The sequence below is a fragment of the Rattus norvegicus genome, chromosome 3 (assembly GCF_036323735.1).
Source record: "Rattus norvegicus strain BN/NHsdMcwi chromosome 3, GRCr8, whole genome shotgun sequence".
Lineage (NCBI taxonomy): Eukaryota > Metazoa > Chordata > Mammalia > Rodentia > Muridae > Rattus > Rattus norvegicus.
Window position 1 is genome coordinate 78474647 of NC_086021.1, and position 24429 is coordinate 78499075.

The 24429-nt window shown below is 41.9% G+C and overlaps 1 protein-coding gene, 1 non-coding gene and 1 pseudogene across 2 annotated transcripts in view; 2 read left to right on the forward strand and 1 right to left on the reverse strand.

The window, feature by feature from the left end:
* The window catches only part of Ola1 (Obg-like ATPase 1), a 118962-nt gene extending 100207 nt beyond the window's left edge, over positions 1-18755 (reverse strand). Inside the window, exons 1-4 of the mRNA NM_001033927.1 lie at positions 18688-18755; positions 17266-17366; positions 7344-7487; positions 3518-3645 (exon numbers count right to left, since the gene is read on the reverse strand). Coding sequence (NP_001029099.1) covers positions 3518-3645; positions 7344-7487; positions 17266-17366 — 373 coding nt within the window. The 5' untranslated portion in view covers positions 18688-18755. The remainder of the gene's footprint in view (positions 1-3517; positions 3646-7343; positions 7488-17265; positions 17367-18687) is intronic.
* Trnav-aac24 (transfer RNA valine (anticodon AAC) 24) lies at positions 6780-6861 on the forward strand. The gene has a single exon. It is a non-coding gene; the product is annotated as a tRNA-Val (tRNA).
* LOC103691821 (60S ribosomal protein L27 pseudogene) lies at positions 13836-14242 on the forward strand (annotated as a pseudogene).
* Positions 18756-24429: the final 5674 nt, after the last annotated feature.

Sequence of the window (24429 nt, forward strand, 5' to 3'; positions counted from 1 at the left end):
ATGTAGTAGTTAAACCACAATGAAGCATGAAATAAGCCAATCTCAAAAGGAAGAAATACTGTATGATCCATTGACTTGAGATACTTAAGTCAAAGTCAGCCAGGCAGTGGTGGTACCTGCCTTTGGTCCCGCAGAGACAGGAGAATCTCTAAGTTGGAGGCCAGTCTGACCTACAGATTGACTTCCAAGACAGCCAGGACTATACAAAGAAATCCCATCTCAGAAAAAAAAAGACAAAAAAAATCCTCAAACAATGTAATCAAATTCGGAGACAGCAGAGCGGTGGTTCTGTCGTGGGAGCGAATAAGTAGCACTGTGGAATGCTGTGGAAAAGGTGCTTAGCTTCCTTCTGGGAAGATTAAGAAGTCCCTTAAAGGGGCTGGAGAGGTGGCTGGCTCATTGGTTAGGAGCATTTACTGCTCTTGCAGAGGACAAGGCTGGTTCCTAACACCCATATGGAGGTTCGAAAACATCTGTACGCCAAGTCTAGAAGATCTGCCTCCCTCTTGTGACCTCTGTGGTCAACAGGCAATGCCTGTGGTCAAAACATGGTACATATACATATATGAAGGCCAAACACCTATATACATAAAAAATAAAATTTGGGAGTTAGAGAAATGGCTCCTCAAGAAAAAGCACTCGTTGCTCCTGCAGAGAACCTGAGTTTGACTCGAGGCACTGGCATGGCAGCTTATCACCATGGATAACTTGAGTTCCAGGGGTTCTAATGCTACCTTCTGACCTCTATAGTAACCAGGCATCCACATACTCACAGGCATACAATGTAAGCAAATTATGCATTTTAAAAAATCTAGAAGAAAGCATAATTAGCATGAATATATTTTTAAAGTCTCTATAAATGGATGGTGATACTGGTTATCTAACAATTGGAATACACTTAATACACTGAACTTCGCTCATACACAATAGTGATTAAAAATAGCAAATATGCATATATTAACACAATTTTAATATTAAAAAACAATATATTGCCATTTAAAATCTACATTTACACATGGGCATAGTGGCATATGCTTTTAATCACAGAATTTAAGATCTCCATTTAAGACCAACCTGGTCTATATAATAGCAAGTTCCAAACCAGTTAGAGACACATGGTAAGATCGTATCTCAAAAAATATATAAAATAAAACCTATATTCACACAAAAAGCAGCATTCTAAACAACAGTTTGTATGTGCTAACATAAGGCATCTCATATTTCAACTGCAAAGTAACTATATAGACAGTACAGCACTGCTGCTCTTATTGTTCATGAAAACCATGGCTCAGAAATGCAGATTATATTTTCACAGTTTTATAACTATTAGTGGGAGCCAATAGTAACAAGCAGATTGATTCTAAAACACATACTTATGCTGAGAGTATCAGGGTATGAGTCAGTGATAGAAACAGCATGCAGTGGCCTAGATCAGATCCCACAATTACACACACACACGCACGCACATACACTATATTCATTCAAACTATTTTATCCTCAAATTTAAACTAACATGATCGTTATCTTCTTTTCAGGCTATCACTTAAATGACTTTCTCCGGCCTGGAGCAGACCTCAGTGAGCCCCTAAACAGTTATCTCACGGAACTACTTCAAACACTACTCTGAATCACTTGGATTTCTGCTTCAAAGTAAATGAAGGCTTTGGCAATTTATTTTATTTTAAAAGGCTGCTTTAGTTTATGTAAATGACTAATCTATAAAGGCATTTTGGATAATTAGCTTCAAAAGGTTTAAAAATAAAAAAACTTGTACAAACAAATATTCCCAACAATAAAATCTTCCACAAAAGTAACATACACTAAGCATCAGAGAGACACTTACTTTATTTTCAAAAGCAGTTTAATCTACTAAATAATTCTTTGGAATAAGAATTTCAAGTATTTTTTATAAATACCAAACACTTTCCTTTGGAGGTATATGGCATTACTGGGGACAAAACACAGTTTTTAGACATTCTAAGCAAATTCTCTACCACCAAGCTATACACTTATCCCTAATAAGAGTCATTTTGTTTTGTCTTTGTGCGTGTGTCTTTTTTAAAGATTTACCTTATTTTAAATTATGTGTGTATATGTACATATCTGTGTATGGGTTTGAACATGTGCAAAGGAGTCACTGGAGATCAGAGGTGTCAGATCCCCTGGAACGAGAGTTGCAGGTGGCTGTAAGCAACCTGATGTGGGTCCTCTGAAGATCAGTGCATGCTCTGAACTGCTGAACCATCTCTCCAGACCCCCAACATAATGGTCGCAGGTAAACTACACTGGCAGTCTAAATGAGTAAGTTTTGTGTGTATACTGATACGTGCGCACATTTGCGCTAAGTGTAAATATTATGTGAGGGAGCTATCTAAAGGCCATGTGTGTGAAAGGCAGAAGCTGACATCGGGTAGCTCCTTCAATGGAGCAGGGTTTTTTTTGTTTGTTTGTTTGTTTGTTTTTGGTTCTTTTTTTCAGAGCTGGGGACCGAAACCAGGGCCTTGCGCTTCCTAGACAAGCGCTCTACCACTGAGCTAAATCCCCAACCCAATGGAGCAGTTTTTGAAACAAGGTCTCTCACTGAACCTAAAGCTCACTCACTGACTGGCTGCAGTGGCTGGCCCACCCAAAAACTCTGTCTGTCCCCATGGCCCCAGCACAGGACACAGATTCACACTGTATCCCTAGACCCATCAAATTCTTTTTACTAACTTTCTGCCTGATAAAAACCATCTCATGGGTTTTTTTTTTAAAATGTGTGCATGGCATGTTTATATGTATGCTACATGTGTGAAGGTGCCTGTGGAAGCCAGAGGAAGGCTCCAGATGCTCTCAATAGCAGGAAGTTCTTAGGCACCTAATAGGAGTGCTGTGAACCAATCTCAGGTCCTCTGGAAGAACAGAAGCACACTTAACCTCTGAGCCATCGATCCAGACTAAATCATACATGCTTAATTCAGCAACCCATCTGACATAAACAAAAGTTACCTAACAGGACTTAAAGATTCATCAAACATTGTATTTTAGCCCAAATCTCCCAGGTTTTTGTGCCATGGCCTGACCCAGCCCTGAATGAAGACAAGCATCAAGGGTTATTCAGGTGTCTCGACTTCAGAGGAACAGGAAAATCCCTTGTAAGAACCCATGCCACTACTGAACTGAAATGTTATGTAAAGCCTTGTGTAGAGCTCTTCTTACTCAAGCACATACAGTTCTGGGCTCAACACAGCACAGTTTCAAGAAAGTCAAAATGCCTTATAACCCCGAAGCCAGTTCACACAGAAACACACCTCAGGTCTCTAATCTAAAAAGGGATAGATACCCTTCAACCAGACTATATCATGCAGTTGCTATTCAGTAACCTTGTGAGGAAACGACAAGGACATTAAAGTTAGAAATCAGTAAACTAATTCATGATTCATCTTGCAAAACAAAGCTATATTCTAGAAACCACTCATTTCTATTTGTGCAATATAAAAACTATTATCTTAATGAATAAACAAACAATTGTACTTACGCGTTAGATGAAAAATCCCATCACAGGCACTAATATGAGATAAAAAGGCATTCCCCAAACCCTGCCCATTGTGAGCTCCTTTCACAAGGCCAGCAATATCCACTACATTAAGGAAAGCAGGAATCTTGCTGAAATACAAAAGATGATTTTATTATAAAGACTCTGCCTATCAACCAACTGAATTCTCCAAACATTTCATATAGATTAACCATTGCTTCTTGAAACAAAGTTTGGAATGTGCATAATAACTTGATAAATTAATAGCCCTCCAAATAAACAAACTTTCTATATGCTATGACTTCTTTCTTTTACTTTTTATTTTTACTTTTTATTATTCATTATTTGTGTTGGGGGGGGGGATGCATGTGCCATAGCTCACTCTGGAGGTCAGAGGACAAATTTCAGAAATCAGTCCTCTCCTTCCACTATGTGGGTCCTTGGGATTTTAGGTCAGTAGGCTTGAAGGCAGCCCCCTTTACCTACTGAGCCATCTCATTGGGGGTGTGTGTGTGTGTGTGTGTGTGTGTGTGCACATGCACAGGAACATCTGCAGGTGTCTTCAAGTGCATGTAGTGGTCCAAAGTTTATATGGGGAGTCTTTCTCAATCATTGTCTACCTTACTCATTCAGAAAGGTGACTCAAAAAACAAACAAGGGCTGAGAGATGGCTCAGTGGTTAAGAGCACTGACTGCTCTTCCAGAGGTCCTGAGTTCAATTCCCAGCAACCACATGGTGGCCCACAACCATCTGTAATGAGATCTGATGCCCTCTTCTGCTGTGTCTGAAGACAGCTACAGTGTACTCACATGAATAAAATAAATCTTTAAAAAAAAAAAAAAAAGCAAAAAGCAAAAGAAAAACACAGAACTCATAGACATGGTCAGTCTGTCCAGCCAGCTTCCCTCAGGGATTCTCAGGCCCTGCCTTCAGCCCTCTACATTTGCATGAGTGCTGGAGATCCAAACTCCAGCCCTCATACCTGGGTGACTCACTTTACTCACTGAGCCATTTCCTGTGTCCCTCCCTTTTCTGTACATATGTGAACTGAGTATGCATGTGTTTGTAAATACCTCATGTACATGTAACCCCTGAAAGCCAGAGGTCACATTCCAGCATTATTCCTCAGCTGTCATCTACCTTGTTTCTTGAGACTGAGTTTCTTGTTTTTGTTTTTTTTTTTTTTTTTTTTTTTTGTATGATCTGGGGCTTGCCAACTAGGCTAGGCTAGTGACCAGTCAGACCCAGAAATTCACCTGTCTCTGTGGATGTCTCTGCCATCGACTGCTGAGATTACAAATGCACCCCCATAGTGCCCAGCTTCAGTTTTGTTTTGTTTTTCAACACAGGATTTGACTGTGCACCTCTGCCTGTCCTGGAACTTGCTCTGTAGACCAGGCTGGCCTCGAACTCAGAGATCCACCTGCTTCTGCCTCCCCTGTGCTGGGGTGAAAGCTGTGCATCACCACGGCCCGGCTGTGCCCAGCTTGTTTTCAATGTAGGCTCAGGAGACTGAGCTTGGGTGTTCACGCTTACGTGCCAGGTATCTTACCCACTGAGCCATCTGCACAGCCACAGTAAGACTTCCTTACCTAGGAAAACGAGGGAGGAGACTACTGCTCTATTTCTGAAATTAAAGCTCCCATCAGGAATATTACTAAAAGTTCTAAGGCGCATGCATATATCAAGTACCAAAATCAAGAAGGTAGCTAGTTATGATTGGGATTCAGCAGAAGCTAGGGTTAAAAACAGAAACCAGGTATTTATCAGCACCTCAAATAGTGAATAAAAATGTTTTGTGAATGAATACAATTCTGAATGAAAAGTTAAAAAGAAATAGTAATATATAAATAGTAAATATATTGTATATGACATAGTACTAACAAGGTAATAAAAATGATTTGTATCATTATCTAGAAAGTTATGTTTTAAGTATGCCTTTTATCTTTAATTAGAAAAAATGAAACCTTATTAGGGAGAAAATAAGAGAGTGCATTGTAGGATGGGAAGAGAAAGCAGATAACAGTGAGAAGTGAAAGCTACCTCTTCTCCCTATGCAATGATGAAACAGGACTATCTATATTGAGAGGTGTGTTCTTCTGTACTGTATGCTGAGTATGTACACAGAAGCATGGGATATGTGTTTTCCTAGAGTGTGACTAACTCCCTGTATTTATTTCTGAGCATACATAGGACACTAGCTCTCTAATCCTGTCTATCACTGTAGAGTCGATGCTGCTGTCTCCTTATCGTATTTGCCCTTCTTTCTCTTCTCCAACACTGAGAATCCTGGTTCCTGTAATCCTCAGTATATCCATCCTACTGTGTGCAGAATCCCTCTTTATAATCATCCCTTCATTCCACCAGGTTACCGTCTAATCTGCAGACCTCTTGTTTGTCCCTGGCTATTGTGAGACTGTGCTTCTGACAATGGGCAGTCCTTATGGGTCCAGCAGCCACCATGCTGCCAGCTGGCTCCACTGAATTCCCTCCTAGTACAAACCCTCGTCACCACTAGACTGTATTGTATGGCCATGTGATGCTGCTGAAAATTTCAAAGACATGGAGAGACAATAAATTTTTTGAATTTCAAATCTGTTGAAATTTTAGGAATTAAAAGTATGAATTCCTCAAAAATATTCTTGCTTACCTTTACAGAAAAATAAAAGGCCCTCATGGAAATAAAGAAATTAAATGGAAGTGTATCTTCTGAAGTTTCTAAGGTCAAAATACTACTTGTATGGAAATACAACAGTAGAACTAAGAATACAGTTAGAACTAGGTAGAGGGATGCATACATTTAATCCTAGCACTCAGAAGGCAGAGCCAAGCTGACCTCTGTAAATGTGAGACTTCCCTGGTCTATCTACACATTGAGTTCTAGGCCAGCCAAGGCTGCATAGTGAGACCCTGTCTCAAAAACTAAACCAAACAAAAACAGCATTAGGTATTATGAATTATAAAGGCTCACATTCAACCAATCACAGAGCAAAAGGAAATGATAAGAAAGAAGCCACACCTGTAATGAGCATGTAGGTTGATTTCTTGTCATTATTCCCTAAACAATAGCGCGTACCTATTTATATAACAGTTAAGTTACCTGCATAAGTAAACTAGAGAATGTGAAAATATAGGAGATGGTGCAAAGGCAATATGCATGAAATAATTACAGCACTTTAGGGAGCAGCTCTGGACAGCTCTAGAGTGTAAGAACCAATTCCCCATTCATGGATACCAAGGGACAACTGATTAGTAAAAATCACCTTCAGGGGTTGGGGATTTAGCTCAGTGGTAGAGCGCTTGCCTAACAAGCACAAGGCCCTGGGTTCGGTCCCCAGCTCTGAAAAAAATAGAAAAAGAAAAAAAAAAAAAATCACCTTCAACAGCTGTGGTGATGCACGCCTGTAAATTCCAGGCTGAGGCAAGAGGAGTACAGGTTCAAGGTCAGACTGGGCTACATAGTTAAACCTTTCGTTAAATAAACAAACAATTCAAGCAAATACCATCTAAAAAGTCCACTACCCAGAAATTACTGTCAATACATTAGAGATCGTCTTTACATACCTCTTCCTATGAACGCATGTATACAGCCTTATAGTATTACATGATAAAATCATATAACAAGCGAATTTCTCCCTCTACTTCACAATCTCAGAAAAAAATAACCGCATCAACAAAGAAGATCCATCCTTCTTCCTTTCCTAGTCTACATTGCTTTTATAATCACCAAAGTAATGCTACATTAAGTTTGGAAGGAACTTGATTCTGATCAAATACACGTATTTCCCCATCTAGGAGCAAGTAAATAATGGTGACTGCACTTCTTACCTTGCTGGCTTGTGACACTGGCAAAGGAAGTCAAACCTCTCGTCTGGCACAGGCACTCTGCTCTCGTTAGGGTCAATAGTGCAGAAAGGGAAGTTTTCTGCTGAGGCCTGACTATTGGTTAACACATTGAAGAAGGTAGACTTCCTAAAATAAAGGAAAGCACTTTCAGTCAATTCTGAAATTGCTAAAAAAAAAAAATACCAAAACCATATCTGATGCTTATTTCAGAGCTCCATATTTATAAGGACAAATCTGGGAAGGCGGAAGAAACATTACTAACACAAAATATCAAATTTGATAATTTAATTTCATAATTAGGTTATATTCCCTATTTCAGTTTATGTAGAATTTGAATGTTCCCAAAGAAACTTTGAAATAGAAGATACCCAGAGTTCCATATAATGTCACAAAACATATTCTTCCCCCAGTGTACCATTATCCGTAACGCCGGTATTATCCATAATGCTGGTACCATGTCACCCATACCTACCATAACTCCCCTAAGGTGACATTATGAGAGCTAGCACGACTGTTCCCAAAGCATTCCAAATTGAGGAGTAGCTGCTACTTGTCTCTGAAGAAACAGGCCTGCGCTCATACTAACTTCTAACCGTTACTACACAAGGATTACTGGCAAGCCTCAAACTATGAATTATAAAAGTAAATATGTGAGTTTTTTGCTATATGATTTAAATCGAGATAAAGTACCATTCATATGGAGGAAACTAGTCATTAATTTTTCAATTATCTGATTCATATCGTGTTATGTACTTACAAGATGATGCCAACCCATAGAACACCAGTCATGTTTTTAAAATGTGCAGAGTTTTTAAAGCATGGAGTTAAGTCTGAAACAAAATGGGACTTGTAAGGATTTTGCTGATTTGCTTTGGACTACTGTAGAGACCTCACTGCAGTAACTTTCCCTGCTCCAGAGAGAGGGCACAAGGAATTTACAGTGAGAATTACGGTCATACAATTTTTAGAATTGAGGAAGTGGTTAAGGATTAGTTGGTAATTATAAAGCCAGCACTTCCAAACTCTGGTTAGACATGATTATGTAAAAATGTTTGCATGTGGACTAAATTTGATAACAAACAATACTCAGAAAGTACAGTAGTTGAGTTACTATGTGAATTAAAGATGATGACTTTTCCCTACGCCCCACAAAATTTTAAGGTAAAACTGTCTCTTCAAATGAGGGCTAATTATCTTATATTCATCAAGGACAAAACCATCTTAACCACAGCTCATCTGATTAACCTTTTAAACTAAGGAACCAGTCCTTTTTTATTGAATTCCTAGAGCCCTACAGAAACAGGGTGAAAAGAAGGTAACAGCGAAGCTTGTCTTAGTGTTACCAGCAAGACCTGTGTTTTAACAAGATACTGAACAGTAGCTACCAAAGTCTTTAAATACTGAACTTGTGTCTCCTTCAGAGTAAACATCTCAGAGTCTAAGAGAAACGTGTGCCAAAATAGACAAATTACTGCTGCTAGCAACACTGCTGGTCAAATCAGTAGCTTCCGAAGGCCTGCTAGATTGCATTGCAGAGGGCAGCCGTGAGAGCTGTCAGGCCTGTCACAAGATCTCCCAGAACTGAAGCCCATGTTTTACATATATTCAGATATATGGTATAAAGTTGGGTTTAGAGACATGGGGCTAGATTCATGCTCAGCTAAACAATCATGGACTAATGATGACTGCTGTAGGCTATAGTGGCAACATGTGACAACCTTGCAGAGGATGCCCTGAACAAATGTGTGCTGACGACACCCACACAGCCACGGTAAGACAGATCAAGGCCTTGAGTCCACAGGTAAACTGACTAGCCTGTTCCAGCATTGTCCAGTCTCTGTAGGGTGGTAAAGCTTTCCTTGGGGGTCCAAGTGCAGAATGACCACTGTGGACAAAAGCTAGCAACTACGGCTTCCTCTTGTTGAATGCTTACAGACTTTGACCCCTGCCTGCGCTGCGCTGAGGTTCCAGGTTTCTGAAGTAGTAGGTGTGACTCCCTCAAAACACACACCCCTCTGACCCCAGCTTCTCCTGTCCACATGTATGCTGTTTCTTAGTGTTCCTGTCCTTTTCTTTATTCCCTTGTCACCCCTAGTCAGAGTTCCGGGACCCAAGCCTCATGAGACACAGTGCTAGGAACAATTTCAAAGCTCTAGGAATAAAATGAATCAGAGGAAATCACTGGCTTTTTTTATAGAAATGTCCTTTAATTTCAATCTTATAAAGGCAGGTGTCATACTACTTAATTTTAAAAGGTACATATATTTAAAAAGGTATAATCCATTTACTTTCAAAAAAGAGGGAGAGGGGCAAGGAAACAAGAAGGAACTAGGAAATAGTTTAAGATTATTACTATGGACTTCAGTGGCAACTTAAGACATTTTTGATCTTTTTAAATCTATTCAACCAATGCCTTGTGGAAGCAAAGAATTTTGTTTTGCCCTAAGACTGATGTGTTAAAAACCCATGGTTTGTTTTTTGTTTTTGTTTTTGAGAAATGAAACTTTATATATACATACACATTTAAATCCCATGAGGTTATTATTAAGACTTAAAACAAGAGAAAGACTCCAAATTGTAGAAAATTCAAACAACAATGAGTTTGAAGGCCTGGAGAATCGGCTTAGGGTTAACAGCTCCTGCTGCAGTTACAGAAGACCTGGGTTCGATCCCTAGTACTCACATGCTAGCTCACAGCATCCAACACTGTTTGACTCCAGTGCCAGTACACTCTGTCTTCTGTCCTCAATGAGCACAGTAAGTGTGTCTGTACTGCACACACATACATATACACATACACCTAATAGATACACCTAAACAAAAGATTGGTTTGTACAAAGGACTCTTTCGGGAATAATGAGACTTGAAGAAACGCTGCCTAATGGCACATTCCTGTAATCCTGCAACTCAGGAGGGATTGACTAACTAGCCTGAGCTACACAGTGATTTTAAGGCCAGCCTGTGCTAGAAAGAAGACACTATCTTAGAACAAAAGCACAAGTAGAAAACGGTAGTTGGACTTCTTAAGACATACGAATTTCACTTTGGAAATAACATCTTAGTACATCAAAAAAAATGTAATTGAATAGGTTTTACCTAAAATCTTTATGAAAATTTCAGTAGGCAAGAGAAAATATGAATACTAACATAAATTCCCACAGCACACTGAATTAACCATTTATACCACACACCCACGTCACACATAAGGAGAACGTCCTTTCAAACTGTTTTTTCCATAACTCTATTTTTCATGTATTTACGTTGTGTGCCTATAAGTGAGGGTACACATCAGCCACTGCACGTGTGTGGAGGATAGGGACAGTGCCTCCCACCATGTGGGTCCCAGGTACTGAACTCAGGCGCCTTTACCTGATAAGCTATCTCATCAGCCCTACTTTTTTGAATTTCAATCCTTAATTGTTAAAAGCACCTATGCAGCAGAAAAAGAAAAATGATTGCCAATGTATGTGTGCATATAGGTCAGTGTAGCTACATATATTTTGTAACTATTCAGTAAAGGAACCTAAATTCAGTAACACACCCAGAAACAATAATCATACCTAGAAGTCAGATTATTAGTCTCTTAATACCATTCTTGAATTTTAAAGAAAAGGGGTAAGGGGTCTTCTGGACACAAGACCAAGACAGAAAAGAAAATCGTCTAAAAGTCTTTCTTTATTCTGAAAAACAGGTGAGGGGCTGGGTCAAAGTTCACTTGTTAAAGTACTTGCCATACTAGCATTAGGACCTGAGTTTAGATCTCCTTGAACCCATGTAAAGAACAGGGTATTAGGGGCTGGAGAGATGACTCAGTGGTTAAGAGCACCGACTGCTCTTCCAGAGGTCCTGAGTTCAATTCCCAGCAACCACATGGTGGCTCCCAACCATCTGTAATGGGATCCGATGCCCTCTTCTGGTGTGCATGAAGACAGCGACAGTGTACTCACATACATAAAATAAGTCTTTATAAAAAAGAAAAGTGGGTGCTCCCCCTTGTCTGCAACCCCAGTGCAGAAGAGGCAGTAACAGTTTGATCCATGGAGCTAGCTGACCAGGCATTCTAGCTAGTTTCCTTAACCCAGTTAAGGGAAGTGAACACAAAACAAACTCAATAGCATTTTTGGAGAATCTTATCTCATAATGCTTTATGTGAACTTTTATTTAACTTAATGGTCTCTTACTTACATATGGTTTCCAGGTTCAGTGAAGGACCCTGTCTTAAAACTAAGGTGGAGGGGTTAGGGATTTAGCTCAGTGGTAGAGCGCTTGGCAAGCGCAAAGCCCTGGGTTCGGTCCCCAGCTCCAGAAAAAAAAAAAAAAGAAAAAAAAAAAAAAAAACTAAGGTGGAGACTCTCTTTCCTGTCCTCTACCACAGTTTTTCCAGCCTCCTCCCCAGCCCTGTAGCAGATAGCTCGCAGGGGCCTATCCTCCCAAACAACCCTGATTCCTTGGCTACTCCTCCAAGGCTTACAGTGGAGCCAGTTTTGCCCATTCCTGTACACCTTCCTAGCCCTCCCTTCTAGCCCATCCTGTGCCCCTGTCAATCACCTACATCCAAGCACTTTCTACCTAGGCTCCCCAGCAGACACACTCCCGACCTGACTCAGATCAATGTCTCTCTCAGCCATCACCTGAGAAGCTTGCTCCTGCAGTAGATGGGAACAAACGCAGAGACCACAGCTGGACAATGAGCAAAGGGACAGACCTTAGTCTTAAATGGGATGTCTCCATCAAAGCCCTCCCCTCGCTTCAGGGCTAGGGAAGAGGAAAACTTGTAAGAGCCAAGGAAATGGAAGACACCAAGGATACAGTGCTTCCCAGACAACAGAACCGACATACATGAACTCAGAGACTGTGGCAGCAGGCACAGGTACAGCTCCAAGCCAGATGCTGTCCCAGTAGACATGAGCCCCCATCCCTCACTCAAAAGCTATCTCCAAGTGCCAAATTTTCAGAAAGTTTTCTCCAATGGAGCCTTGCTAGGTATAAAAACAGTTAACAGGGCTAACACAAGACAAACCCAATGGTATTTTGGAGAATTTTGTCTCATTTAAAAAAAAAATGATAGAAATCAACTATGGCAGACACTTTCCCTACATTAACTTCTGGCTTTCGTGTGTGTGTGTGTGTGTGTGTGTGTGTGTGTGTGTGTGTGTGTGTGTGTGTGTGTGTGTGTGTGTTTTCTACTAACCACTGCAGTTTAACGGAAAATGCTGCTAAATGACACTTTGGGTAACCACCTGTCTGGGATTCATAGCAGCCTAGGCCATAGGAAAAGGCCACAATCCTAGGGACTGCTAAGCCAAGAAGAATCTGAGTTCTGTAAGACTATCATACAGAAGGTCCACTACAACTAAAGAACCCATTTCTGACTGTAAAACACACTTTTATTTTATTGTGTGCAAAACATACAATAAATTCTTTAAACCAAGGTTATATGGAATATTCTAGCCTCCATAACTCAGTCTAATGCCACACAAGAAGATCTATCCTTGAGACCGGTCTAAAACACTAAGTAGTTTCCCGCAAGAGCTTCTAAGTCTTACATTCACAGTAAGACACTGTTCTAACAAAAGGTAATTTACAAAGATCAACTGAGGTAAGAAACAGAGAAGTAGAAACCAAATCGCCATACTCTTACCCTTCTGCATTAAACACGTCTCTTTATCACTAAGCCTACATACAGCTATCAAAGAGGAGAGATTATTCTATTCACAAATAATTACTACCTTCCACAAATAATTATCGGGTGTTCACTATTTACTAACACCAGTCTAGGCACCAGGAGTATGTCAATAAACAGGAGCAACACTATCGCCTCCTTTCTGGAACTGAAAGTCTATTCGGGGCTGCCAAACAGCTCATGCAATTAGATGATACGGACAGCACTCAGAGAGAGACTGTTCAATAAGTACCAGATTAGCTTTCTGGGCAAAGGGATTTATTCCTGTAGTCCCAGCCCAAGCAGGAAGACTCCTGGGAACTCAAGGTCAGCTTGCGCTACCTAGTAAACTCCACAATGTCATGGGCTACAGAATGAGACTCTGTCACATAACACATGTGGCACATGCCTTTAATCCCAGCACTCAAGAGGTAGAGACAGGAAATCTCTGTGGGTTTGAGGCCAGCCTGGCTACAGAGTGAGGTCTAGGATAGCCAGGGCTACATACTGAGACACTGCCTCGAGAATAAGTAAACCAAAAATTAAAAAAAAAAAGCTTAGTTTCTAGTAATTAGCTTTACAAATACATACTAAAAAGCAAGCTTACTTAACTCTCTACTATCAAGAGATTCTTCAGATGGTTTCATCCTGGTTAGTTTTATGCCAACTTGACACAAGCTGGAGTCACCAGAGAGGAGAGGACTTCAATTGAAAAATCGCCTCTATTAGATCAAATGGCTCTCTGCGAGGTGAAAGGTTAGTGGAAGTGTCCTTCTGTCCTTTCTGCTGGGTGCCGGCTGCTTGCTGTAGACATGGGCAAGTTCATGGAACCTGGGAAAGTGATGCTGGTGACTGGATGCTACTCCGGACACAAAGCTGTCATTGTGAAGAACATTGATGATGGCACCTCAGACCGCCCTCACAGACACGCCCTGGTGGCTGGAACTGACCGCTATCCTTGAAAAGTGACAGCCACCATGGGCAAGAAGAAGATCGCCAAGTGATCCAAGATCAGGTCCTCTGTGAAAGTTTATGATTACAACCACCTCATGCCCACAGGTACTCTGTGGACAGACTGTTGGACAAAACTGTCCTCAACGAGGATATGTTCAGAGACCCAGCACTGAAATGCAAGGTCAGGTGGGAGGCCAAGGTCAAGTTTGAGGAGTGCTACAAGACAGGGAAGAACAAATGGTTTTTCCAGAAGCTTCACTTTTAGATGTATTTTGTTTTCGTCATTAAAAATTTAAAAAAAAAAATCAACTGCATGCAAGACTGCAGAGTATTTTCTTCATTAGTGTTTGACAGGGTTGGGCCCAGCTCACTGGGAGTGGGGACACGCCTGGATAGGCAGTTCTTGGTTCTTTAAGAAAGCAAGCTGAACTAGCCATGCTGAGCAAGTCGATAAGTAGCGCTCCTGCATGGCCTCTGCATCAGCTCCTGCCTCCAGGTTCCCAGCTGGGTTGAGTCCCTACGCTGGCTTCTTTCAATGGCCTGCAACTCAGAATACATAACCCAAATAAACCCACCCCTCCACAAGTTGCTTGTGGCTGTGGCAGTTCGTCAGAATGGCAGGAACCCTAACTAGAACAATTTCTAAACTGAATGCCCTTCCTGCAACCAGTGGACTATTCTTAAGAAGGCTACCGCAAACCTCCGTCCGATCTATGTCTTGTAAACCCAGCTAAGAATCATCCAGGTCAAGAGCTGGTGTCGTCGAGTCCACATGGACTGATGCACACTGCCTGAGCTGGGCTCTCACTCTGCTGATGGCTAGCTGTCCACTCCTTCAACTCCTCTAGAAAGTCTCTTTTTTCTTGCTTAAAACATTTGTGTTTCATACAGTCAACCCCACCTGATACGGTTTAATAGAAAGATCATTCTATAAAGATGAATTTTACAACCAAACACAACTGCCAAAATTGAGTAAACTATTGCTTTAAAATAAATGAATTTCCACAGAAGCCCTGAATTAGGGAGGTCAAATGAGAGAATGCAAGCAAGCAGGATGGCTAAGCAGATAAAACACCTTCCACCAAGCCTGATGACCCAAATTCAATCCCCTAAACTTAACCCACATGGTGGGAAAACTAACTTCTACAAGTTGTCTTCTAATCTCCAGTATTTGTTTCATCACCCACAAACAAAAGAAATAAAATGTAATTCAAGAGACTAGAGAGATAGCTCAGTGATTGAGAGCACTGGCTGCTTTCCTGGAGAACCAGGGTTCAATTCCCAGCACCCACATGATAGCTCAGAACTGTCTGGGATCTGACCCCCTCACACAGACATGAATGCAGACAAAAAAAATCAACAAAAGACAACGCACATAAAAAATGTAATTCAAAATATTTTAAATTAAATTGTGTTTAATATACCTCAATAAAACTGAAGAGGACTATTTTGAAGTTGAAAGTATTAATTATTATTATATTCTATACTGTATCCACAAAAAACTTACATTAAAAAAAGATACTTGGGGGGGCTGGAGAGACGGCTCAGCGGTAAGAGCCCCGACTGCTCTTCCAGAGGTCCTGAGTTCAATTCCCAGCAACCACATGGTGGCTCACAACCATCTGTAATGAGATCTGATGCCCTCTTCTGGTGTGTCTGAAGAGACTGACAGTGTACTTATATGTAATAAATAAATATTAAAAAAAAAAAAAAAGATACTTGGGATTTTAGATGCCCCTTTTCAGTCAGTTCCATTTGAATGAGGATGGTGTGACCACAGTGATTCCAAAGAGATGGATGCTAACTAACATCTAAGAGCCTCCACTGGTTCGGAAACTCCCTGCAGACGTTATGGTCGCACCTCACTTTACTGGCAGTACCCTATAGCACTTGGCTGATTACTTGTTTTGCTATATTTATATTTCCACCCTTTATTTATTACTCTACAAGTAGACTCTAACACAGAAAGAAACCCCTTCAAAATACAACCTGCTCTAGAAGAGACTGAAACTCGGACAATCACATTTGCTCATGATTTACATTACAAGAATCCAAGAACTGGGGACTTGAATACATCATGCTCTATTCGCTGAGGATTTTTGTACCAGGAGTTCCAGAAAGCACACAAAACACCACAGTTGTCTTATATCCCACTAACCCAAACATCTAAAAGTACATCTCAAAATGCCCTAGTGATCTTTATAAACCCATGCTGTGTCTACTACCCTAATCACTGAGAGAGACAGACAGAGACTGACTGAGATTCTTTTTTTTTTGAGACAAGACTTCTCTAGAGCCTCAATCTCACAGTACTACTCTTGCATTAGCCTCTGAAGTGCTAGGATAAAGCTGTGAACCTCCATGGCTGGCTAAGATAGTTTTAAAAATGAAAAGAACAGACACTGAACATTCAAGTTATATGTGTAAAGAATTATAGGATTAATCCCACATATATCTTCTATCACTGTCTTATGTGCAAATATATGGTATATAGAGTTAACTTTAATTTTAAAGACATGACAAAATTCAGTACTTTGTTTTCATGATCCCCAAGTTTAAACACCTTTTGTGCACACACATGCATAGCATCCATTTGCCTGTTCAAATGTGTGTAGACACAGGTGCATGTGTGTGCTTATGACGGCCTGATGCTGGGGTCAAGTGTCCTCCTCAGCTGCATGCCACTGTAGTTCCTGAAGCAGGGTCTGCTGCTGAACGTGGAACTCACCACTTTGGTTAGACTGGCTAGCCAGCTTGTTCTGTGGATTCCCTGTTTTGGCTTTTAAATATGCAGAAACAGAAACCTTTTACCTACCTTCTAACAGCTTATTCAAAGTAGTTACTTCTTTCTCCAATAAAATTTCACCTGCCAGACAACTCTCTTCTCTCAAGAGCTTGATAAAAAGGTTTTTAAACTATTTCCTTAAATTGTTCTTCTACTAGGTTTCTGGTGACAGTCTGGGTAGGAAGTGCAAGTCCAAGCAAACCGAATACTATGCTTCTCCCAACATTTCAAGCAAATGTAGCTCATTTGCCTCATTAATATTTTAACTCTCACTGCTTCTTCCTCTGAGTTTAGCAAAACAATGTAAATAACTCATTTCAATGTGTGCAAAAAAACCTAAAATCGAGTAATTAGCGCACATGTAAGTTAACGCCTAGTTTTCTAACAATATTCAAATCCCTGTACTTCAATTTGAATTCTTATTGCCTTGTAAGTTTTTATTTCTACAACAGGACACAAAAGTTTATAAAACAAAAATGTGAAAAGTCCCCATTTTTACTTACCCAACATTTGGCAATCCAACAATACCAATTTTCAGTGAGGTTCCAAACCTTCCAATGATCGGAGGCGGTTTAAGTCCATCTCCTCCCTTTTTCGGGGGCATCTAAAATATCAAAATGAACTTTTAAAACTACCCCTGCAAACAAAACACATTTCTGTCTACAGAGTATATTACTGGGTAAGAGAAAAGAAAACCTACTGTTTATATCAATCCACAACTAAAATGAAAGCAAAACCTATACTTTTTAGGGAAGGCGATGGGGGGGGCGTAATTCTAAAATTTGTATACTAGTCATTTCTGAGTAGTTTCAGAAACACTGTGGCAGCAGGAATCAAAGATAAACATAAAACTTCGTCCCAAACTTCCATGTTGGCCGCTGACAACCACCTTAACCTGTCATATTATTTGGAGGAAAGCATTTGGAAAGCAATCAAAAGGTTGAAGGAAAGCAGAGACACAAGTCAAAGAAAGCCCGTTGCAGAAACACCAGCAACCAAGTCACCTCTCACCAACCATTCCTCCACCACTTGGGACCTGCCTTTCTCCACAACTCAGTGTTCACCACCCTAATGGTTACTAGGCCTAGAGGTCCTTCGAACCCACCAGACCTCTTCCGCTTTGACACTGTATAGGTAAGGCTAATCAGTCCTTATAAACAGTTTTTGAAACCCACACTCCACACTGGATACTTCGAAGGCATTCGTCTCACCCTTTTTTAAGATCCAACCTAGCGCTTTCATGTATGATGCCAAAAGCAAGTGCTCTACCAGTAGACTATACAGCCTCATTTCAAATACTTCCAACCTTTTGATTGACAAGTCCAAACTTTTTGTCTTTTCTTGCTTGTCCTGGCTCCAAGGTTCACTGTGCAAAATTGATCTCATTTTAAACACTGCAATAGGAACCAACGAAGAACTGCAGCCTGGCGTCTTAGAAGCTGGAAACTAAAACTGTCCCTGCCTTCTGGCTGCGTTGTACCTCCTAGAGCCACGCTGCTCCCCTCCCCCGCCTGCCCGCCTCAGAAGTGATATTCCAACCTGTAATCCCTGTCCAGGAGGCCAAGGATCTCCCTTTTTAGGGTCTTGACACCTGTTCCGGGCCTCCAATGAACAGCTGCATGGGGAGAGCCCGTCCAGTCCTGTGGCCTATACCGGGTGCCCCCGTAGCCCAGTCGAGCACGATGCCCGCACACCACCCTTCCCCTCCCGACCTAGCACTGGCGTCCCGCCCCGAAGCAAGGTTTTCCCCCAGACTGCGGCCAGGGCTAATCTCGTGGCCGCGCGGCCTAGTCCAAGGGCGCCTCATTCATCCACATGCCTCAAGCTGTCTGCTGCCCTCAGCCTGTCCCCGCGGCCGGCCTCCGGCCTCGCGCCAGCCTCGGAGCCACCGGCCCCGGCGCCCATGGACTCTTTCAGGGACTCACCGTGCACCGGGCTAAAGATCGCACGGGGTCCCAGACTGCAAAGACCGGTGTCGCCGGCAGCCGGAGGTGGGGAAGAAGGCGGAGAGAGCGCAGGCCCGGCCCTCCGCCGAGCCGCACGTACGACGGCAGAGGCGACGGAACGGGCGGGCCGGGGCGGCACCTGTGCTCAGGCCACGCCCCTACTGGGTCACGCCCATTGGCCCGGATGCCAGGGCCCGGATGGGTGGAGCCTGCAAGGGGGCGGGCGCTTAGCAGCACCAGGCTTCTGCGTCTCTCTACACGTGGGCTTCAACCGAGCCACCAGGTTCTCTTCCGCTCCACTGCTCCGGTTCCGGACTCCCAAGTTTATCTCGGACCCTCTTGTCCCAGACTCATCCCGCCGAGATCTGTCTCCGAACCTGCACGGCGCTGCCCTCCACCTCTTTCCAGTAACTTCTTTCAGCTGGGCTAACAGTGAGAGGCCATTTAACTTTCTTCAAGATAAAAAGGACCAAGGAAAACTTCGGATCCAAGACGCACCTAACAGCAACAGAAATACATAAAGCATTTAAAGAGTCACCATCTTCCTCCCCGACGCCACACGTACATCCCTTTCCTCTGCGTGGTTAAGAACCACGAAAAGGGGGTTGGGGATTTAGCTCAGTGGTAGAGCGCTTGCCTAGCAAGCACAAGGCCCTGGGTTCGGTCCTCAGCTCCGGGAAAAAAAAAAAAAAACACGAAAAGGAAATATGATTTCTTCCAGGTTATAAAATGAGACTCGTGCGGTCCATCTCACGAGGTTATTGGTAGGATTAAATCAAATAATATGTATAAAGTGACCTACACTAGGAACTCCACTGGGAAAAAAGCTCTTTATTATGTTTTCTCCAATGACTTTCAAGTATTTGTTGCAGTGAATGTCCAAAACATAATTTTTTTTCAAACATACCAGTTGCAGATAAAAGGAAAGGGTGTGAATTGGTTGCTAATCCCCAATTTGCAGATGACAGAATATTATCAGAAAAGTATCAGGTGAAGTCACACAACTAAACTAGTGACAGAAGACACATTTCAAACCCTGATCTCACTGCAAAATCTTGTGTGGATTAGCTCATGCATACAACAGTTCTGGTGAGTTGAAAGAATTGCTTGGAGTCAGTTCTCTCCTACTTTGCAGGTTTTGGGGATGAAACTCGAATCATGAGGCTTCGCAACAAGCACCTTTCCACACTGAGCCATCTCACAGATCTAAAACTGTTCACTTTCTGTCAGAATCCTTTTGAATGGTGACTTATAAGTGGCAGTTGAGTGACTGTTTATAATAAAGTTGCATTAAGGGTATTCTGTCACTCCATGAGATAATCTGAGGAAAGCGGTGGAGCTCCTTTGATAAATTTTAAAGAGAGGGTCTTTGTCTTCAGTTTTGTTATTGTTTAAAGATTGTAACTGTCAGAGTAGTCAGGTCCTTACTTTATACAGTTACTAATGCACTATACACTCAACCTAGTATCCTTGTCATCAAACAATGTATTTGTAAAATAGAGGGCAGGGGTAACCAGTACACATTGTGTAGCCACCATCGATCTAACTCACAGGAACAGCACAAAGGTCTGACAGATTCAAAAATAACACTCTTTTCAATTACTTTGATACACACACACACACACACACACACACACACACACACACACATCATGGCTTTAAGTAGCTGTGGCTTCCTCTGCCCTCATCCTCTGGCTAACAACCAAAAGCCTATTGCAGTTCTAGGCGCCACTTAAATATAGGGAGTAGAAGAGAGGAAAGCTTGTCATCTAGTAGACCTCTAGGGAAAAAAGGAAGCCTGTCTCAGAAGCCTCTAGCAGACAAATTCCATTTTACTGGTCAAAACTAAGTGGATCCTTCATGACTGACAGGTGAGGGGTATTTGGAGTATGACTGTGCTAGGCAACAAGATAAATTAGTTACGCAGAATAGAAGAACCAGCACAAAACTGCATCATTTTCTTCAGAATAACATGATTGAAAACTTGGGAATTAGTTCTTACTTCTGGAATTTTCCATTTAGTACTCTAACGTTGCAACTGGGCATGATATAGTAAAGCCATGGAAAGTAGAACCACGGGTAGGGGAATGGGGTTATATAGTACTGGAATCAAGATGTCCCATTTGGGGGGTGTAATGGCTCAGTGGTTAAGAGCGCTGGAAGCTCTTCCAGAGGACCCAGGTTCTATTCCCAGAACCCACATGGGAGCTCAAAACTGTAACTCTGGTCCCATAGGATCCAGTGCCGCCTTCTGGCCTCTGAGGGCATCAGACAGTCATATGGTGCAGACACATCTGGACACAAGACCCATATATAGAAACAAAACAAAACTTATAGGGGAAACCTCTTCCCTTTTAAAGAAATATATGTGTATGTTTAGGTAGGTGTGTGTATTTTTTTTTTTTGACAGAGTATCTCACTGGAATGACTGGGACCTGGGGCTCACTCATTAGGCAAGGCTGGCTAACTGTAAGCCCTGGTCTTCCTGACTACACGTTCCCACCACTGGGATATGAACACATGGCCTCAGCAGGATCAAACTCAGCCTCATCCTTGCACAGCTTGTGCTTTACAAAGTAAGTCACCTCCCAGCCATTCTCTTTTAAAGATACAGTCTCACTGTTTAGACCAGGCTGGGCTACCTGAGTGTTGGGATTGCAGATAAGCAACACCATATTTACACAGGCTGCCCTAATTTCAAAGAGCCATCTCAGAGTCACCTAGTGTGACTGACGCTACCATGAGACCTACTTATCCCAGGTCCCTTAGAGGGTTCATTGCTCTCAAACCTTACTGTTTGTAGCACATGAACCTTCTGGCCATAACATACTGGACCTGGGATATCAAATCCAAGCTGAAGAAATCAAGATTCTTTTTCTTTCTGGAAATCGGAATCTATTGGTTGCTTAGAGGAGAACATAAAACCAGGGCTAAGAACTATGTTAGGCACTTTTTTTTTGACAGAAGGCTATTCTAAAGAAAGAAAGAATAAGGCAGAAAAGGAGCAAGTAATCATAAGACGGTCCTGGAGAAATTGAGAGAGAGAGAGGAGAAAGCAATCACAAGTTCTAAGTGTCCAATTCCAAATGTCTAATCCATCGAGTGGCCTGTTTACTTTTTAACCCCAGGCTTTCTGATAACCTCGCTTTCTACCAAGAACTTCCATTTTCTGTTTAAATTGGTTTACAGTGGATTTCTAATAGCCAAGCAATATTTGTAGTGGCCAAGGCAGACAAGAACTTATAGCCTCCTGAGAACTAACGTATGTTGGAGGCACACTGTTCCTCTCACCTGCAGTCTTAAATTATACGACAGTTTCACAGAGTACGTTCTGTGTAACTGTGATTCTCCAAGAAGCTCTGTCGAATAAGGGATGCAGGATCAGATGAGTTCAGGAAGCACTACATAATCTTTTTGGGAGACAACGATTGGTTTTGTTGTTGTTGTTGTTGTTGTTTTGAGGTTGATATAAAAACACCTCCTTTTTATATATTTGGTTGTGAGCCTAGCCTTTAACGGCTGAGCCATCTCTCCAGCCCAAAACACCTCCTTTTTAAAATTTACTTATTGTATGCGTTTGAGTGTTTTGCCTGTATGTATGTTTACGTCCCACATGTATGCCTGCTGCACACATTGACCAGAAGACAGTGTTAGATCCTCCTGGGGCTAGAGTTTTATGGATGGTTGTGAGCTGGCATGTGGGTGCTGGAAATTGAACTCCTGCCCATTGGAAGAGCAGCCAGTGCATGCTCTTAACTGCTGAGACAGCTGACCAGAACCCCCCCCCCCAGAAAAAAAAAACCACCTATTAAATCCCAAGAGCTGGCAAGATATCTCAGCAAGTAAGGACACCAATAAGCTGGACCACCTGAGCCTGGTCCTCAGGATCCACATGGTCAAAAGAGAGAACCATAAGTTGTCCTGTGCCCATTACACACATGTGCACACACATTTATATGTAGACACAACACACAAGAATAATAAACATCAAGGTGTGCTTTAATCCCAGCACTCAAGAGGCAGAGACAGAGGCAGAGGGATCCCTATGAATTTATGATCAACTTGATCTATTCAGCCAGTTCCTTGCCAGGCATGGATTCATAATGAGACCCTGCCTCAGAAAGAGAGAGAAAGAGAAGAAAGGAGCCATCAAGAAGAAATGACATTCAGGGAACTAGTCAGGAGAGCCATTCCAAAAGCACTCTGTAAGTCCAAGTCTATAACATTGTGGAAAGGCACAGAGGAAGAAGGGTGGAGGGAACTGTGGCTGCTAAGGGTTAGATGGAGAGAGGGAGGGGTGACAGCACAAAGGGCGTTAGAGCAATGAGACGATCTTGAAAAACACTATAAGGTAGCTGCTATGCATCTATCCTAAGCCAAGGATTTACAGTCCCAGAGTAAACTCTAAGGCATGGACTTTGGAGGGAAGTGTCAACCAAGTTCATCAGCTGTAGTAAGTACACATACGATTCCACCGAGGAGAGTAGCAATGAGGGTCCATGTATTATAGGGAAAAGTGCGGAATGGAAAAATCTCTGTACCTTCCTCCCCATTTTGCTATCAACCTAAAACCACTCTTTAAAAAAATAATGCCTATTGAAAAAGAAGCAAAGAGTAGTGCAGAAGTGGTGCACACCTTCAATCCCAGCACTCGGAAGGGAGGCAGGTGGATCTCTGAATTGGAGACCAGTCTTGTCTGCAGAGTGAGTTCCAGGACAGCCAGGGCTATTCAGAGAAATCCTGTCTCAAAAACAACAAAACAAAACAAAAAAACAAACAAAAAGAAAGAAAAAAGAAAGATGTGTATGGGTGTTCCTACAGAATCAAAAATTAAATATTTTATGTATAAACATCGACTTCAAAGAGAATGTCTGGCTAGGATTTCTTTTCTTTAATCATGGCCATTTCAGTTAGGTCAGTGTGATTATTAAATGTTGAAAGACATATCCACCCCCAGTGGTATACCTCTTCCAACAAGGCCACCCCCACCCCCAACAAGGCCATATCTGTTAGTCCTTTCAAACAGTGCCTCTCCCTGATGACCAAGAATTCAAATCTATGAACTTGTGAGGGTCATTCTCACTCAAACCAACACACTGTGATAAGACACCGCGATCAAGGCAGCTTACAGAATCAAGAGTTTATTTGGGGTTTACAGTTTCATAGGGTTAGAGTCCATGACTATCGTGGTGGGAAGCCTGGCAACAGCCAGGTGGAGGAGATGCTGGAGCAGTAACTCAGAGCTTACGTCCTGAGACGCCACTACAAGACAGAGAGAAAATGATTTAAACTTTGAAACCTCAAAGTTTGCTTCCAGTGACACACCTCATCCAACAAGGCCACACCTTCTAATCCTTCCCAAGCAGTTCCACCAACTAGGTACCAAACAGCAACTATCTGAGCCTTTGAGGGGCGTTATCAGTCAAACCACATGTCTCCTGTTGTGACAGCAATGTAAATCTGTAGTGCCAATGGGATATTCCTATTAAAGAAGTTATAATTGAATCTAGATGAACCATTAGTTCTTACTCCCAGTTCACAAGAAGTAAAGTGAATTAAAGGGACAAGTTAATGATTCTACAAGAAAGCAATCATCCATACCCAACAAGATGATTAACATGATTTTGTCAACATATCAACGGCATAAAAAGTGGTGAGGGGTTGGGGAGCACCAGCCAGGTGACTCAGCAGGTGAAGGCCCTTGCTATCAAAGATGAGTTG